Source organism: Anomaloglossus baeobatrachus, chromosome 3 (genome assembly GCF_048569485.1).
Source record: "Anomaloglossus baeobatrachus isolate aAnoBae1 chromosome 3, aAnoBae1.hap1, whole genome shotgun sequence".
Classification (NCBI taxonomy): domain Eukaryota; kingdom Metazoa; phylum Chordata; class Amphibia; order Anura; family Aromobatidae; genus Anomaloglossus; species Anomaloglossus baeobatrachus.
In genome coordinates this window covers 370,883,681-370,902,362 of record NC_134355.1, presented here as the reverse complement: position 1 = coordinate 370,902,362, position 18,682 = coordinate 370,883,681, and the positions used below count along the sequence as shown (strand labels likewise).

Genomic DNA, 18,682 nt, shown 5'->3' with positions numbered 1-18,682 from the left:
GGGAGTGCCGGAGTGTGTGCGGGGATGATGCGTGCGGGAGTGCCGGTGTATGTGCAGTGATGATGATGCGTGCGGGAGTGCCAGGGTTTGTGCGGTGATGATGAATGCGGGAGTGCCAGGGTGTGTGCGGTGATGATGCGTGCGGGAGTGTCGGGGTGTGCGGGGGGATGATCCGTGCGGGAGTGTCGGGGTGTGCGCGGGGATGATCCGTGCAGGAGTGTCGGGGTGTGTAGTGCCGGGGTGTGTGCGTTGATGATGCATGCGGGAGTGCCGGAGTGTGTGCGTTGATGATGCATGCGGGAGTGCCGGGGTGTGTGCGGTGATTATGCATGCGGGAGTGCCAGGGTGTGTGCAGTGATGATGCGTGCGGGAGTGCCGGTGTATGTGCGGTGATGACGATGAGTGCGGGAGTGCCGGGGTATGTGCGGGGATGATGCGTGCGGAAGTGCCGGGGTGTGTGCGGGGATGATGCGTGCGGGAGTGCCGGGGTGTGTGCGGGGATGATGCGTGCGGGGATGATGCGTGCGGGAGTGCCGGTGTATGTGCGGTGATGACGATGAGTGCGGGAGTGCCGGGGTATGTGCGGGGATGATGCGTGCGGAAGTGCCGGGGTGTGTGCGGGGATGATGCGTGCGGGAGTGCCGGGGTGTGTGCGGGGATGATGCGTGCGGGGATGATGCGTGCGGGAGTGCCGGTGTATGTGCAGTGATGATGATGCGTGCGGGAGTGCCGGGGTTTGTGCGGTGATGAGGAATGCGGGAGTGCCGGGGTGTGTGCGGTGATGATGCGTGCGGGAGTGTCGGGGTGTGTGCGGGGATGATCCGTGCGGGAGTGTCGGGGTGTGCGCAGGGATGATCCGTGCGGGAGTGTCGGGGTGTGTGCGGGGATGATGCGTGCAGGAGTGTCGGAGTGCCGGGGGGTGTGCGGTGATGATGGGTGCGGGAGTGCCGGGGTGTGTGCGGGGATGATGCGTGCGGGAGTGCCGGGGATTGTGCGGGGATGATGCGTGCGGGAGTGCCAGGGTGTGTGCGGCGATGATGCGTGCGGGAGTGTCGGGGTGTGTGCGGTGATGATGCGTGCAGGAGTGTGCGGGGATGATGCGTGCGGGAGTGCCGGGGTGTGTGCGGTGATGATGCATGCGGGAGTGCCGAGGTGTGTGCGGTGATGATGCGTGCGGGAGTGCCGGGGTTTGTGCGGTGATGATGAATGCGGGAGTGCCGGGGTGTGTGCGGTGATTATGCATGCGGGAGTGCCGGGGTGTGTGCTGTGATGATGCGTGCGGGAGTGCCGGTGTATGTGCGGGGATGATGCGTGCGTAAGTGCCGGGGTGTGTGCGGGGATGATGCGTGCGGGAGTGCCGGGGTGTGTGCGGGGATGATGCGTGCGGGGATGATGCGTGCGGGAGTGTCGGGGTGTGTAGTGCCGGGGTGTGTGCGTTGATGATGCATGCGGGAGTGCCGAGGTGTGTGCGGTGATGATGCGTGCGGGAGTGCCGGGGTTTGTGCGGTGATGATGAATGCGGGAGTGCCGGGGTGTGTGCGTTGATTATTCATGCGGGAGTGCCGGGGTGTGTGCTGTGATGATGCGTGCGGGAGTGACGGTGTATGTGCGGTGATGATGATGAGTGCGGGAGTGCCGGGGTATGTGCGGGGATGATGCGTGCGGAAGTGCCGGGGTGTGTGCGGGGATGATGCGTGCGGGAGTGCCGGGGTGTGTGCGGGGATGATGCGTGCGGGGATGATGCGTGCGGGAGTGCCAGGGTGTGTGCGGTGATGATGCGTGCAGGAGTGCCAGGGTTTGTGCGGTGATGATGAATGCGGGAGTGCCGGGGTGTGTGCGGTGATGATGCGTGCGGGAGTGTCAGGGTGTGCGCGGGGATGATCCGTGCGGGAGTGTCGGGGTGTGTGCGGGGATAATCCGTGCGGGAGTGTCGGGGTGTGCGCGGGGATGATCCGTGCGGGAGTGTCGGGGTGTGCGCGGGGATGATCCGTGCGGGAGTGTCGGGGTGTGTGTGGGGATAATCCGTGCGGGAGTGTCGGGGTGTGTGCGGGGATGATGCGTGCAGGAGTGTCGGAGTGCCGGGGGGTGTGCGGTGATGATGCGTGCGGGAGTGCCGGGGTGTGTGCGGGGATGATGCGTGCGGGAGTGCCGGGGTGTGTGCGGGGATGATGCGTGCGGGAGTGCCGGTGTATGTGCAGTGATGATGATCCGTGCGGGAGTGTCGGGGTGTGTGCGAGGATGATCCGTGTGGGAGTGTCGCCGTGTGTGCGGGGATGATGCGTGCAGGAGTGTCGGAGTGCTGGGGGGTGTGCGGTGATGATGCGTGCGGGAGTGTCGAGGTGTGTGCGGGGATGATCCGTGCGGGAGTGTCGGGGTGTGTGCGGGGATGATGCGTGCAGGAGTGTCGGAGTGCCGGGGGGTGTGCGGTGATGATGCGTGCGGGAGTGCCGGTGTATGTGCGGTGATGAAGAGTGCGGGAGTGCCGGGGTGTGTGCAGTGATGATGCGTGTGGGAGTGCCGGTGTATGTGCGGTGATGATGATGAGTGCGGGAGTGCTGGAGTATGTGCAGGGATGATGCGTGCGGGAGTGCCGGGGGGTGTGCGGTGATGATGCGTGCGGGAGTGCCGGTGTATGTGCGGTGATGAAGAGTGCGGGAGTGCCGGGGTGTGTGCAGTGATGATGCGTGTGGGAGTGCCGGTGTATGTGCGGTGATGATGATGAGTGCGGGAGTGCTGGAGTATGTGCAGGGATGATGCGTGCGGGAGTGCCGGGGTGTGTGCGGGGATGATGCGTGCGGGAGTGCCGGGGTGTGTGCGGGGATGATGCGTGCGGGAGTGCCGGAGTGTGTGCGGGGATGATGCGTGCGGGAGTGCCGGGGGGTGTGCGGTGATGATGCGTGCGGGAGTGCCGGTGTATGTGCGGTGATGAAGAGTGCGGGAGTGCCGGGGTGTGTGCAGTGATGATGCGTGTGGGAGTGCCGGTGTATGTGCGGTGATGATGATGAGTGCGGGAGTGCTGGAGTATGTGCAGGGATGATGCGTGCGGGAGTGCCGGGGTGTGTGCGGGGATGATGCGTGCGGGAGTGCCGGGGTGTGTGCGGGGATGATGCGTGCGGGAGTGCCGGAGTGTGTGCGGGGATGATGCGTGCGGGAGTGCCGGGGTGTGTGCGGTGATGATGCGTGCAGGAGTGCCAGGGTGTGTGCGGGGATGATGCGTGCGGCAGTGCCGGTGTATGTGCAGTGATGATGATGCGTGCGGGAGTGCCGGGGTTTGTGCGGTGATGATGAATGCGGGAGTGCCGGGGTGTGTGCGGTGATGATGCGTGCGGGAGTGTCGGGGTGTGCGGGGGGATGATCCGTGCGGGAGTGTCGGGGTGTGCGCGGGGATGATCCGTGCGGGAGTGTCGGGGTGTGTAGTGCCGGGGTGTGTGCGTTGATGATGCATGCGAGAGTGCCGTGGTGTGTGCGGTGATTATGCATGCGGGAGTGCCGGGGTGTGTGCAGTGATGATGCGTGCGGGAGTGCCGGTGTATGTGCAGTGATGACGATGAGTGCGGGAGTGCCGGGGTGTGTGCGGGGATGATGCGTGCGGAAGTGCCGGGGTGTGTGCGGGAGTGCCGGGGTGTGTGCGGGGATGATGCGTGCGGGAGTGCCGGGGTGTGTGCGGGGATGATGCGTGCGGGAGTGCCGGGGTGTGTGCGGGGATGATGCGTGCGGGAGTGCCGGGGTGTGTGCGGGGATGATGCGTGCGGGAGTGCCGGGGTGTGTGCGGGGATGATGCGTGCGGGAGTGCCGGGGTGTGTGCGGGGATGATGCGTGCGGGAGTGCCGGGGTGTGTGCGGGGATGATGCGTGCGGGAGTGCCGGGGTGTGTGCGGGGATGATGCGTGCGGGAGTGCCGGGGTGTGTGCGGGGATGATGCGTGCGGGGATGATGCGTGCGGGAGTGCCGGGGTATGTGCGGGGATGATGCGTGCGGAAGTGCCGGGGTGTGTGCGGGGATGATGCGTGCGGGAGTGCCGGGGTGTGTGCGGGGATGATGCGTGCGGGAGTGCCGGTGTATGTGCGGTGATGAAGAGTGCGGGAGTGCCGGGGTGTGTGCAGTGATGATGCGTGTGGGAGTGCCGGTGTATGTGCGGTGATGATGATGAGTGCGGGAGTGCTGGAGTATGTGCAGGGATGATGCGTGCGGGAGTGCCGGGGTGTGTGCGGGGATGATGCGTGCGGGAGTGCCGGGGTGTGTGCGGGGATGATGCGTGCGGGAGTGCCGGAGTGTGTGCGGGGATGATGCGTGCGGGAGTGCCGGGGTGTGTGCGGTGATGATGCGTGCAGGAGTGCCAGGGTGTGTGCGGGGATGATGCGTGCGGCAGTGCCGGTGTATGTGCAGTGATGATGATGCGTGCGGGAGTGCCGGGGTTTGTGCGGTGATGATGAATGCGGGAGTGCCGGGGTGTGTGCGGTGATGATGCGTGCGGGAGTGTCGGGGTGTGCGGGGGGATGATCCGTGCGGGAGTGTCGGGGTGTGCGCGGGGATGATCCGTGCGGGAGTGTCGGGGTGTGTAGTGCCGGGGTGTGTGCGTTGATGATGCATGCGGGAGTGCCGTGGTGTGTGCGGTGATTATGCATGCGGGAGTGCCGGGGTGTGTGCAGTGATGATGCGTGCGGGAGTGCCGGTGTATGTGCAGTGATGACGATGAGTGCGGGAGTGCCGGGGTGTGTGCGGGGATGATGCGTGCGGAAGTGCCGGGGTGTGTGCGGGAGTGCCGGGGTGTGTGCGGGGATGATGCGTGCGGGAGTGCCGGGGTGTGTGCGGGGATGATGCGTGCGGGAGTGCCGGGGTGTGTGCGGGGATGATGCGTGCGGGAGTGCCGGGGTGTGTGCGGGGATGATGCGTGCGGGAGTGCCGGGGTGTGTGCGGGGATGATGCGTGCGGGGATGATGCGTGCGGGAGTGCCGGTGTATGTGCGGTGATGACGATGAGTGCGGGAGTGCCGGGGAATGTGCGGGGATGATGCGTGCGGAAGTGCCGGGGTGTGTGCGGGGATGATGCGTGCGGGAGTGCCGGGGTGTGTGCGGGGATGATGCGTGCGGGGATGATGCGTGCGGGAGTGCCGGGGTGTGTGCGGAGATGATGCGTGCGGGAGTGCCGGTGTATGTGCAGTGATGATGATGCGTGCGGGAGTGCCGGGGTTTGTGCGGTGAGGATGAATGCTGGAGTGCCGGGGTGTGTGCGGTGATGATGCGTGCGGGAGTGTCGGGGTGTGTGCGGGGATGATCCGTGCGGGAGTGTCGGGGTGTGCGCGGGGATGATCCGTGCGGGAGTGTCGAGGTGTGTGCGGGGATGATCCGTGCGGGAGTGTCGGGGTGTGTGCGGGGATGATGCGTGCAGGAGTGTCGGGGTGTGTGCGGGGATGATGCGTGCAGGAGTGCCGGGGTGTGTGCGGGGATGATGCGTGCGGGAGTGCCGGGGTTTGTGCGGGGATGATGCGTGCGGGAGTGCCAGGGTGTGTGCGGGGATGATGCGTGCGGGAGTGTCGGGATGTGTGCGGTGATGATGCGTGCAGGAGTGCCAGGGTGTGTGCGGGGATGATGCGTGCGGGAGTGCCGGGATGTGTGCGGTGATGATGCGTGCAGGAGTGCCGGGGTGTGTGCGGTGATGATGCATGCGGGAGTGCCGAGGTGTGTGCGGTGATGATGCGTGCGGGAGTGCCGGGGTTTGTGCGGTGATGATGAATGCGGGAGTGCCGGGGTGTGTGCGGTGATGATGCGTGCGGGAGTGTCGGGGTGTGTGGGGGGATGATCCGTGCGGGAGTGCCGGGGTGTGTGCGGTGATTATGCATGCGGGAGTGCCGGGGTGTGTGCTGTGATGATGCGTGCGGGAGTGCCGGTGTATGTGCGGGGATGATGCGTGCGGAAGTGCCGGGGTGTGTGCGGGGATGATGCGTGCGGGAGTGCCGGGGTGTGTGCGGGGATGATGCGTGCGGGGATGATGCGTGCGGGAGTGTCGGGGTGTGTAGTGCCGGGGTGTGTGCGTTGATGATGCATGCGGGAGTGCCGGGGTGTGTGCGGTGATTATGCATGCGGGAGTGCCGGGGTGTGTGCTGTGATGATGCGTGCGGGAGTGCCGGTGTATGTGCGGTGATGATGATGAGTGCGGGAGTGCCGGGGTATGTGCGGGGATGATGCGTGCGGAAGTGCCGGGGTGTGTGCGGGGATAATGCGTGCGGGAGTGCCGGGGTGTGTGCGGGGATGATGCGTGTGGGAGTGCCGGGGTGTGTGCGGTGATGATGCGTGCAGGAGTGCCAGGGTTTGTGCGGTGATGATGAATGTGGGAGTGCCGGGGTGTGTGCGGTGATGATGCGTGCGGGAGTGTCGGGGTGTGCGCGGGGATGATCCGTGCGGGAGTGTCGGGGTGTGTGCGGGGATGATGCGTGCAGGAGTGTCGGAGTGCCGGGGGGTGTGCGGTGATGATGCGTGCGGGAGTGCCGGGGTGTGTGCGGGGATGATGCGTGCGGGAGTGCCGGGGTGTGAGCGGTGATGATGCGTGCGAGAGTGCCGGGGTGTGTGCGGTGATGATGCGTGCGGGAGTGTGCCGGGGTGTGTGCGGTGATGATGCATGCGGGAGTGTGCCGGGGTGTGTGCGGTGATGATGCGTGTGGGAGTGCCGGTGTATGTGCGGTGATGATGATGAGTGCGGGAGTGCTGGAGTATGTGCAGGGATGATGCGTGCGGGAGTGCCGGGGGGTGTGCGGTGATGATGCGTGCGGGAGTGCCGGTGTATGTGCGGTGATGAAGAGTGCGGGAGTGCCGGGGTGTGTGCAGTGATGATGCGTGTGGGAGTGCCGGTGTATGTGCGGTGATGATGATGAGTGCGGGAGTGCTGGAGTATGTGCAGGGATGATGCGTGCGGGAGTGCCGGGGTGTGTGCGGGGATGATGCGTGCGGGAGTGCCGGGGTGTGTGCGGGGATGATGCGTGCGGGAGTGCCGGAGTGTGTGCGGGGATGATGCGTGCGGGAGTGTGCGGTGATGATGCGTGCAGGAGTGCCAGGGTGTGTGCGGGGATGATGCGTGCGGCAGTGCCGGTGTATGTGCAGTGATGATGATGCGTGCGGGAGTGCCGGGGTTTGTGCGGTGATGATGAATGCGGGAGTGCCGGGGTGTGTGCGGTGATGATGCGTGCGGGAGTGTCGGGGTGTGCGGGGGGATGATCCGTGCGGGAGTGTCGGGGTGTGCGCGGGGATGATCCGTGCGGGAGTGTCGGGGTGTGTAGTGCCGGGGTGTGTGCGTTGATGATGCATGCGGGAGTGCCGTGGTGTGTGCGGTGATTATGCATGCGGGAGTGCCGGGGTGTGTGCAGTGATGATGCGTGCGGGAGTGCCGGTGTATGTGCAGTGATGACGATGAGTGCGGGAGTGCCGGGGTGTGTGCGGGAGTGCCGGGGTGTGTGCGGGGATGATGCGTGCGGGAGTGCCGGGGTGTGTGCGGGGATGATGCGTGCGGGAGTGCCGGGGTGTGTGCGGGGATGATGCGTGCGGGAGTGCCGGGGTGTGTGCGGGGATGATGCGTGCGGGGATGATGCGTGCGGGAGTGCCGGTGTATGTGCGGTGATGACGATGAGTGCGGGAGTGCCGGGGTATGTGCGGGGATGATGCGTGCGGAAGTGCCGGGGTGTGTGCGGGGATGATGCGTGCGGGAGTGCCGGGGTGTGTGCGGGGATGATGCGTGCGGGGATGATGCGTGCGGGAGTGCCGGGGTGTGTGCGGAGATGATGCGTGCGGGAGTGCCGGTGTATGTGCAGTGATGATGATGCGTGCGGGAGTGCCGGGGTTTGTGCGGTGAGGATGAATGCTGGAGTGCCGGGGTGTGTGCGGTGATGATGCGTGCGGGAGTGCCGGGGTGTGTGCTGTGATGATGCGTGCGGGAGTGCCGGTGTATGTGCGGTGATGATGATGAGTGCGGGAGTGCCGGGGTATGTGCGGGGATGATGCGTGCGGAAGTGCCGGGGTGTGTGCGGGGATAATGCGTGCGGGAGTGCCAGGGTTTGTGCGGTGATGATGAATGCGGGAGTGCCGGGGTGTGTGCGGTGATGATGCGTGCGGGAGTGTCGGGGTGTGCGCGGGGATGATCCGTGCGGGAGTGTCGGGGTGTGTGCGGGGATGATGCGTGCAGGAGTGTCGGAGTGCCGGGGGGTGTGCGGTGATGATGCGTGCGGGAGTGCCGGGGTGTGTGCGGGGATGATGCGTGCGGGAGTGCCGGGGTGTGTGCGGTGATGATGCGTGTGGGAGTGCCGGGGTGTGTGCGGTGATGATGCGTGCGGGAGTGTGCCGGGGTGTGTGCGGTGATGATGCATGCGGGAGTGTGCCGGGGTGTGTGCGGTGATGATGCATGCGGGAGTGCCGGGGTGTGTGCGGTGATTATGCATGCGGGAGTGCCGAGGTGTGTGCGGTGATGATGCGTGCGGGAGTGCCAGGGTGTGTGCGGGGATGATGCGTGCGGGAGTGCCGGGGTGTGTGCGGGGATGATGCGTGTGGGAGTGCCAGTGTATGTGCTGTGATGATGAGTGCGGGAGAGCCGGGGTGTGTGCGGTGATGATGCATGCGGGAGTACCTGCGTGTGCGGTGATGACGGGGTCTCTCCCTCTCTCTCAGCTTTTAAAAAAAAAACAAAAAAAAAAACAACAACCCGGATCCGTCGCATCAGTTTTTACACACTCTGACACGGATCCGTTGCATCAGGCACAAACCGGATTGTGCCTGATTGCAAAAAACTGATGTGTGAAAGTAGCCTTTAGAAGCAGATTTTCCCAGGCTGACTGCTGCGGTGCCAGGAGCTCTGAAGAAAACGCCTGCATATCTAGAAAGATGGCAAACCTTTTATATGGTGCTGGTAGGTGGGTATAGAATGCATATGAGGAGGTGACTTTTCCTTTGTTCTTAGTGTCAGCCTCCTGGTGGCAGAAACCAACAACTATGGTTTCTGTGTCCCCAAAGAAGCAACTGAGAAAACATTGTTTTTCCAAATTATATTTTGATGAGTTCTAGAAATCTGTAATGAAAATTCACCTTGACTTTTTGAAAGTTCTGCTCCATGCTACGCAGAGTTTTCTTAGCATCTTCATCTTTGCCTTCAAGATCACTTTCTAATTTCTGTATCCTTCTCTCCAAGTAGCTCACTGTACTACTTTTTGAAGGCTCATCAGATTCAGACACTGCTGCAGCAGCAAACATCAGTGCAGGTATGGAGTTGGGGTGTCGTCTTTTAATAATTGCTTCCATTTCTTTCACCTGTTTCAAAAAAGAAAATTAGATTATGTTCAGCAAAATTAAAAAACTGTAAGGTTAGATAGCAAAAAAAAAAACAAAACAGGCGCCTGGTGTGGTTGTGGTCCTCTTTTTTAACACTCCATATTCTTCATATTTAAGAATTGTGTTTAGAGTTAGGAGATAAAGGGTTGTTTTAACAGAGTCCTTTAGGAACGTACCACTGTCCAGCCTCCTGGCTTCCTGAAAGCCAGGGAAAACTGTGTGCTGCAGATAATTGACAGTTCAGATCTCTCTGATGCTGCAATCCTGGTTTTCGCAGAATTGAAGGAGTGCAGGGCACTGATCCAATAACCTGGCCAATTACAGAGCAGCACTTTCAAGTTCTATATTAAAGAGCTTTCAAACATTGCGCACCTTGAAAAGGAGACTGGCCACCTCAGATAGACTGCAGCGGTGGCTGAGAAGCTAGACAACAAGCAGTTAATAAAATTAAAAATACCTACTTTCTGGTCAGTGTAGAATCATGAAAGGGCAGTGGTCACGCGTGTGCTCTATTCAAAGTCTATTGGACCGAGGGGAGTATCTGAGCGCTGTACTCCAACAGACTTTAAATGAAACAGCAGTGCTCCATCCAAATGGGAGACACAGGATCCCCATTCTCATGATCAGTGTGGGGCCAAGTATCCTGCTTCTAGACTGGCGTATCTCTCCTAATCTGTCTTATACTATCCCTTACTTCAGCGACACCCAACTTGATTACTTCTGGGCAAGCCCCCCACAAATAGTTTAATTTCAAGGGAACAACCAATGCCATAAGTGCTTTAAAGAAGCTTGGTGTAGTGGGAGGTAACTTATTCTATATTTGCTGTCCAGTGCCAAAACTGGTTTGTAAAACATCTTTGATCAGGGAAAAATCATTTCATGTTCCCAGATTGTCGAAGTGTTTTGTTCTAAGAATCCCATCATCAGCGCTAAGGAACTATGAATAGGAAACACTTCCTATAGCCTGGAAAATCATGTAGCTAGTCTGCAATCACCAAAGTGGTCTGTTACTGACGCACATATATAAGGCAGCCAGGTATCAGACATTGAAGAAAATAAACAGAAAGAAAGCATTATCATCAAGTAGTTACGTTAACATTATTTGTCTTAGACTGGAATTGTTCTCCAATCCGCCTTGGGTGTAATGCACACTCTGATTAATCACAAAAGTGGCCATAAGGCTGTGTGCCCACGCTGCAGATTTACCGCGGATTTTGCCGCGGATTTACCGCGGATTTGCCGAAAATCTGCAGCAGCGGCACTTCCAAGCCATTTCAATGGCATTTTGGAAATGCTGTGTCCATGCTGCGGATTTTTCCGCTGCGTATTTGTCGCGGATTTTGATCCGGAAAAATCTGCAGCATGTCAATTGTTTGTTGCGGATTTTGGTGCGGATTTGGGTATAGAATGGGAAAAAAAAAAAAAATCTGCATCAAAATCCGCGGCAAATCCACGGCAAATCCGCAGGTGCGGACTTGCCGCGAAAGTCGCGGATTTTCAGGCAGAAAAGTCCGCAGGTACATTCTACCGTGGACACATAGCCTAAAGGGTTGCCAGAAGTGCCACTTAGTACTGTCCAAAGGATCACGACCAGCAAATACTTCTAAAAATCTATAACTCCAACTAAAAAAAAAAAAAATGTACAAATAATAGTGGTACAGAGAAAAGCACAACTTGTTGTTAGCAGTAATGAAACCCTACCTGTCGCTCAAGATCCTGAATACGCTTTGCATCTGCAGCTCTGTCTTTCAGACGGGTTTGTTGTTGGACAGATTGTTGTCCAGCATCATGTCGTAGCTTATCAACCTTGAAAATATTGAAAAGTATAAGATTCTAAACAGCTTAGGTTTACATTCAACCAAAACCTTTTAATATAACTGAACTATACTAAAATGTTTGTCTTATTATACACAGCAACTTTAAAGGATATAGCCACCCCATATTCCCATTGTTTACTAGGAGACTACACTTTAACCCCTTCAGCCCCTGGGCACTTTCCGTTTTTGTTTTTTGCTCCCCTTCTTCCGAGAGCCGTAACTTTTTTATTTTTCCGTCAATCTTGCCATATGAGGCTTGTTTTTTGCGGGACGAGTTGTACTTTTAAATGAAACCATAAGTTTTACCATATAGTGTACTGGAAAACAACAAAAAAAATTCCAAGTGTGGAAAAACTGCAAAAATACGTAATTACTTACCGGTAATGTGTTTTTTCTGAACCCATGACAGCACCACGAAAGAGAGGATCCGCCCTTCAAGGACAGGAAACCTCCAGAATAAAAAGGGGCGGCACCTCTCCCCGCATCAGTTGGTTACAGAGCATGAAAGGACCTCCGGAAGAAATAATGTTAGAACATAACCCAGCACCAACATATAACCACGTGCAGCCAATACTGCCAATCTATCCACATGCAGGGAGGGAATATAAGGTTGCTGTCATGGGTTACGTATTTTTCCACCACCCATGACAGCACCACAAGAGAATTACAGAGACAAGGAATATCCAAAGGGGGGGGGGGACCAAAGATTGCAGAACCGTTCTCCCAAGGTGAAGTAAGGAAGGAGAAGGCCAACCCACAGTGCTTATAGTGAGTGGAAGGTGAAGACCCTGTGACCCCCTACAGAGCTGCGCAAAGGTGACATACAATCCCGCAGCCCTGGAAGATTTCATACTTGTGTAGAGAGCTTTCATACCTGTCGGCACATACCTACCACTAGCCGAGTAGGCAAGCAGGTGGCTCCTCTGATTCATCCCACAAGCGGAGTTAGAAGATTTGAGCCCCTAGGTATTATCCTGAAGGAATACAAACCAGACCTGCCTCTTCTGCATATAGACTTTTTATAAGGTAGCTGGGAACATCCAGGCAGTGCCCACCTTCTCTTCCAGATCATTCGGACAATACAATAGGACGGAAGAACAATCCCTTTTGATGTATGAAAAAGAATTAGTAGTAGGAGGCAAGCAGGGGCAGGTTGCAGGATCACTTTATTCCTGAAAGCTGAGAAACGGTGTAACTAAGATAGGGCCTGGACGTCCCAACCTTACGTGCTGATGGTAAGGTTGTCCAGAGATGCTTGCAGGGATGGATTATTAAATAACATGGACTCTAAGGGTTCCATGGGGCTACGTCAGGGTAGACAGGACGAATTTAAGACCCCATGGAGGCAAGGATATATCGCTCATAGGTCTAGAGTCTAGACCATACCCCAATGAACCGGGAACCCAGCGATTTCCCACCAGGTTACAATCATAGGAGGATGAAAGGGCCGTATTCTGAACACTGATTGTATGTACTGACAGACCCACTGTCAACCCCTACTGGAAGAGCTCTAAGAATACCGCAATGGGTGCAGGTCCATCAGGGCTTGCCCATGGAATACAAGAATTTTGGCCAGGCTGTGTTTTTTGTTGTTGTTTTTTTTTTTTTTGTTGGAATCGACTTCCAGCCCTGTAGTAGAGTCGAGACTGGAACAAGAGAGAATACTCTGATTCTTAAGGTGACCTTTCAAAAGAAAAAAGAAGGGAATTTTGTTACTTACCGTAAATTCCTTTTCTTCTAGCTCCTATTGGGAGACCCAGACGATTGGGTGTATAGCACTGCCTCCGGAGGCCACACAAAGCAATTACACTAAAAAGTGTAAGGCCCCTCCCCTTCTGGCTATACACCCCCAGTGGGATCACTGGCTCACCAGTTTTAGTGCAAAAGCAAGAAGGAGGAAAGCCAATAACTGGTTTAAACAAATTCACTCCGAAGTAACGTCGGAGAACTGAAAAACCATTCAACATGAACAACATGTGTACCCGAAAAACCACCAAAAATCCCGAAGGACAACAGGGCGGGTGCTGGGTCTCCCAATAGGAGCTAGAAGAAAAGGAATTTACGGTAAGTAACAAAATTCCCTTCTTCTTCGGCGCTCCATTGGGAGACCCAGACGATTGGGACGTCCAAAAGCTGTCCCTGGGTGGGTAAAGAAATACCTCATGTTAGAGCTGCAAAGACAGCCCTCCCCTACGGGGAGGCAACTGCCGCCTGCAGGACTCTTCTACCTAGGCTGGCGTCCGCCGAAGCATAGGTATGCACCTGATAATGTATGGTGAAAGTGTGCAGACTCGACCAGGTAGCTGCCTGGCACACCTGTTGAGCCGTAGCCTGGTGTCGTAATGCCCAGGACGCACCCACGGCTCTGGTAGAATGGGCCTTCAGCCCTGATGGAACCGGAAGCCCAGCAGAACGGTAGGCTTCAAGAATTGGTTCTTTGATCCATCGAGCCAGGGTGGCTTTGGAAGCCTGCGACCCCTTGCGCTGGCCAGCGACAAGGACAAAGAGTGCATCAGAGCGGTGCAGGGGCGCCGTGCGGGAAATGTAGATTCTGAGTGCTCTCACCAGATCTAACAAATGTAAATCCTTTTCATACCGGTGAACCGGATGAGGACAAAAAGAAGGTAAGGAGATATCCTGATTAATATGAAACGAGGATACTACCTTAGGGAGAAACTCCTGAATGGAGCGCAGCACTACCTTGTCCTGGTGGACCACCAGGAAGGGAGCCTTGGATGACAGCGCTGCTAGCTCAGACACTCTCCGAAGAGACGTGATCGCTACCAGAAAGGCCACTTTCCGTGATAGTCGAGAGAGTGAAACATCCGTCAGAGACTCGAAAGGCGGCTTCTGGAGAGCAACTAGTACCCTGTTCAGATCCCATGGATCTAACGGCCGCTCGTACGGGGGGACGATATGACCAAACCCCCTGCAGGAACGTGCGTACCTGCGGACGTCGTGCTAGACGCTTCTGAAAAAAACACCAATAGCGCCGAGACTTGCCCTTTAAGGGAGCCGAGCGACAAGCCCTTTTCCAACCCAGATTGCAGGAAGGAAAGAAAAGTAGGCAATGCCAATGGCCAGGGGGACACTCCTTGTACAGAGCACCAGTAAAAGAAAATCTTCCACTTCCGTGGTAGATCTTAGCAGACGTGGGCTTCATAGCCTGTCTCATGGTGGCAACGACCCCGTGGGATAATCCTGAGGACACTAGGATCTAGGACGCAATGGCCACACAGTAGGTTCAGGGCCGTAGAATTCAGATGGAAAAACGGCCCTTGGGACAGTAAGTCTGGCCGGTCTGGTAGTGCCCACGGTTGACCGACCGTGAGATGCCTGTCGCCAGAGCTCTTTGATCGTCATGAAAACCGGGACCTTGCTGTTGTGCCGATTCGTGAAACCCGTCCGGGTGCAGAGACCATTCTCCTGCGTCCACGCCCTGGTGACTGAGGAAGTCTGCTTCCCAGTTTTCTACGCCCGGGATGTGAACTGCGGATATGGTGTATGCTCTGTCTTCCACCCCTAGCAGAATCCGGCGGACTTCCTGGGAGGCTCGCCGACTGCGTAGTCCGCCTTGGTGGTTGATGTATGCCACCGCTGTGGATTGTCCGACTGAATTCGGATCTGTTTGCCTTCCAGCCACTGCAGGAAGTCTTGCAGTGCCATATGCACTGGCCAGAGCTCCAGACAATTGATCTGAAGAGTGGACTCCTCTGAAGAGAGTCCTTGATCGTCTGAGAAAGGGGGACGTTCCTGTGTAGGGACATCGACTTCCCCTCCCATTAGCGAAGAATGTTCTATTGAAGTGGACGCAGATGAAACTGCGTGAAAGGGACTGCCTCTGGATGAGGTGTCTCCTTGAAGGAGAGACTGCACCCCCGTCTGTAGTGACCGCTGTTTGTCCAGTGGAAGCTTCACCATCGCTGAGGGAGTGTGAAACCCCAAGCTAAGATATGCCAGCGATTGGGTTTAACTTTGAAAAGTTGAGGACCCACCCGAAACTCTGGGAAGTCTCCAGCGCCATGTTCAGGCTGTGTTGGAATGCCTCTTAAAAGAGTGCCTTGACAAGTAGATGGTCTAAGTAAGGGATCACAGGGTGACCCTGAGAGTGCGGGAGTGGTCCCACTGCTGCCATGAACTTGGTGAAAACCCGTGGGGCTGTCGCCAGACCGAAGGGTAGGGCTACGAACCGAAGATGCTCGTCTTCAATAACGAATCGTAGCAAACGCCGGTGCTCTGGAGCAATCGGCACGTGGAGATAAGCATCCTGATGTCTATTGATGCTAGGAAATCTCCTTGAGACATTGAGGCAATGACGGAGCGGAGGGTTACATCCGGAACCGCCTGGTTTTCACGTGCTTGTTGAGCAGTTTAAGGTCCAGAACGGAACGGAAGGAGTCGTCCTATTTTGTCACCCCGACCAGATCGGAGTAAAAAGTGTCTCTTGTTCCTGAGGAGGAACCGGGATTACGACTCCTACTGCCTGCAGAAGAGCCTCGGCTCGGCCGGTGAGGAAGTTTTTGCGACAAACTGTCTCTCACCCACCGGCCACTGACCTGTGGCAGTTAAATGTCGCTAAAGCGGGGGAGTCTGCCACCGACCGCGGAGAGAGAGGGCTGAAAGTCATGAGGAAACCGCCTTGGTAGCGGTTCCTCCGGCTGCCTTCTCCGGGCGTGATTGAGCCCGCCAGGAACCTGCGCCCCTCTGAGCCTTTTGAGTCCTGTTGGACGAGGGCAATTGGGACGTGCCCGAGCCTGGGAAGGACCGAAACCTCGACTGTCCCTTCTCCTGATGGGTCTTGTTTGATAGCTGGGGTAAGGAAGAATCCGTACCCTTGGACAGTTGAATGATTTAATCCAACCGCTCACGAAACAGTCTGTCACCAGATAAAGGCAATCTGGTTAAGCACTTTTGTGGAAGCAGCATCTACTCCAATCCCTTAACACTAGGAGCGTAACAATACGGAGTTGGCGGACGCCACTGACGTACGGCTCGTAGAGTCCAGGACAGCATAAACAGCTTGAGTCGCAATGCCGACATTGCGAGGTGAAGGACGCTACTGCGGCCAAGATGTACATGTGACCGCGTCCCTCTGCGCAATACTAGCTGAAATAGCTTGGAGTGCCTCTATGGCTGCGAATGCCGTGGCAACCGACCCGCCGATAGGGCTATCTGTCTGTCAATGGCATCTTTAAGTGAAGTCCCATCTTCCACTGCAACTATAGATCTAGCCGCAAGCCTGGAGATTGGGGGATCCACCCTTGGAGCGCTTGAGCACGTCAGGGGGGAAGAGACAACGCGTATCTTCAATACGGTTGGAGAAACGCTTATCGGGATAAGCGTGATGTTCCTGGACTGCTTCTCTGGAGTCAGAGTGACCAGAAAAGTACTCAATATACGCTTGAGATACCGAAATAGAGATTTCTTCTGCTGTGAAGCTGACCCCTCCACCGGAGGAGCTGAGGGAGAAATACCCAACCTTCCATTGATGGACGCTATAAGATTATTCACTATAGCGTCACCATCCGGTGTATCCGGATTGAGAGCGGTCTCAGGATCAGAGTCCTGAACAGCTACGTCTGCCTCGTCATACAGAGAGTACTGTGATGAAGTCGAGGGCCGTTCTTAGGGAGCTCGCTTAGGCCGTCTGGGCCTGTCGTCCGTGTCAGAGCCTGCACCCTGGGATGCATGGGACCCTCCTGGAGCCATGATTTGTTTCGAAATCAGGGTGGCCAGGGGCATTGAATCAACATTGCCCAAGGTCTGTCTGGACTGCAAAGTCTGTAAGATGTTAGTCGTAGCCACAGACAATATATCAGCGGAAACTGCAACTCCGTCCCTGTCCCTGGACAGGGATCACAGGTGGTTCTTTTGGCCACCTGTAGCAGAGACCCCGTTGAGTAATTGCACACACTGGGGGTCCTGGAACAGTCGCATGCAGTACAAGCAGCAAAGAAAGCCTGTGCCTTGGCACCCATGCTCTTTTTTTTTTTTTTTTTGCTGTTGCTGTCTAGCCATCTAGGAGCATTAGCCAAGAATAGCGACCGTACAGTGCAATGTATAGCATACAAGCATGAAGTACAATAAACACTTCAGCACATGCAGTACAAGGAGCATAGAAAGCCTGTGCCTTGGCACCTTTGCTTTTCTGCTGCCGTTGTCTAGTTATTCAGGAGCATTAGCCAGGAAAAGCGACATACAGTGAATGTATAGCATACAAGCATGAAAATAACCACTGCAGCACATGCAATCCAAGCAGCATTGAAAGCTTGTGCCTTAGCACCCTTGCTTTTCTGCTGCTGTTGTCTAGTCATCAAGGAGCATTAGCCAAGAATAGCGACATGCAGTGAATGTACAAGCATGAAAATAAACTCTGCAGTACATGCAATCCAAGCAGCATTGAAAGCTTGTGCCTTAGCACCATTGCTGTTTGCTGCCGCTGTCTAGCCATCTAGGCGGGTAGACAGCCAAGAATAGCCCTTACAGTGCAATGTAAAGCATACAAGCATAAAGGACACATGACACTGCAGCACATGCAAGACAAGCAGCATATAGAGTCTGTGCTTTAGCACCCCTGATCTTTTGCTGCTGTTTCTAGGTCTGCATCCTGAATAGCGACCGTACAAAAGTACAACAGGACACTTCGGCATTAGTGGGTCAGCACTTTAGTTGCCGCTTACCGCCCGCACAAAGGCGGGTGTGTGGCGCCGGAATCCTGTACTGGTATCTCAGTGTCTCCGTTTTCCCGCTCTGCGTGCCGGAATGGCTGCCGGCGTCCAGAGGAGAGGGGCGGTCCGAGGGCGTGCCCGAGACAAGAGCGGGAACCCGGCGCCCACTGTGTCTAGTAAAGGGGGCTGGAGAATGCAAATAAGGCTCCAGCCCTCGGCGCTGCTATAGAACAGCGTCTCTCCCTGTCCCTGAGTGACAGGGTGGGGGCGGGAACGAAGCGGCGCTAGGCCGCAAAAGCCGGGGACTAAAGTTAGAAGCGCCGCCGCCGTAAAAGCGCGGTCGGCGCGTCCCCGGCGCACTACAAGTCGCAGCTGCGCCGCCGCTCCAGGGGCGGTCGGCGCGGCGGTCCCCACACGTAAAGTCCCCCAGTAATCTGCAGGGACTATAAGCCCAGCGCACAGCGCTACAGTCCCCGGCGCACTAGCACACCCAGCAAGCCTGGAGTGTGCGTGGCCTGCCATACGGGGACACAGAGTACCTGAAAGTTGCAGGGCCTTGTCCCTGAACGGCACTCCCGCTCCACATCCAGCAGGTTCTATGGGTCTGTGGATGGAGCCCGGCCTCAGGGCTTGGTGGCCGGAAAGATCCCACTTCCTCAGAGCCCCTCAGGGGGATGGGGAAGGAAAACAGCATGTGGGCTCCAGCCTCCGTACCAGCAATAGGTACCTCAACCTTACAAACCGCAAGTGGGGTGAGAAGGGAGCATGCTGGGGGCCCTAGTATGGGCCCTCTTTTCTTCCATCCGATATAGTCAGCAGCTACTGCTGACTGAACAGTGGAGCTTATGCATGGATGTCTGACCTCCTTCGCACAAAGCAGAAAACTGGTGAGC

At 56.9% G+C, this 18,682-nt stretch overlaps 1 protein-coding gene across 2 annotated transcripts in view; it reads right to left on the bottom strand.

Annotated features, from left to right (window-relative positions):
• The window catches only part of CEP162 (centrosomal protein 162), a 307,890-nt gene that overhangs the window by 59,669 nt on the left and 229,539 nt on the right, over positions 1-18,682 (bottom strand). For both annotated transcript variants that reach the window (XM_075340157.1, XM_075340158.1), the window contains 2 exons: positions 11,006-11,110; positions 9,062-9,283 (listed from right to left, as the gene is read on the bottom strand). In XM_075340157.1, the coding sequence (XP_075196272.1) occupies positions 9,062-9,283; positions 11,006-11,110 (327 nt within the window). The remainder of the gene's footprint in view (positions 1-9,061; positions 9,284-11,005; positions 11,111-18,682) is intronic.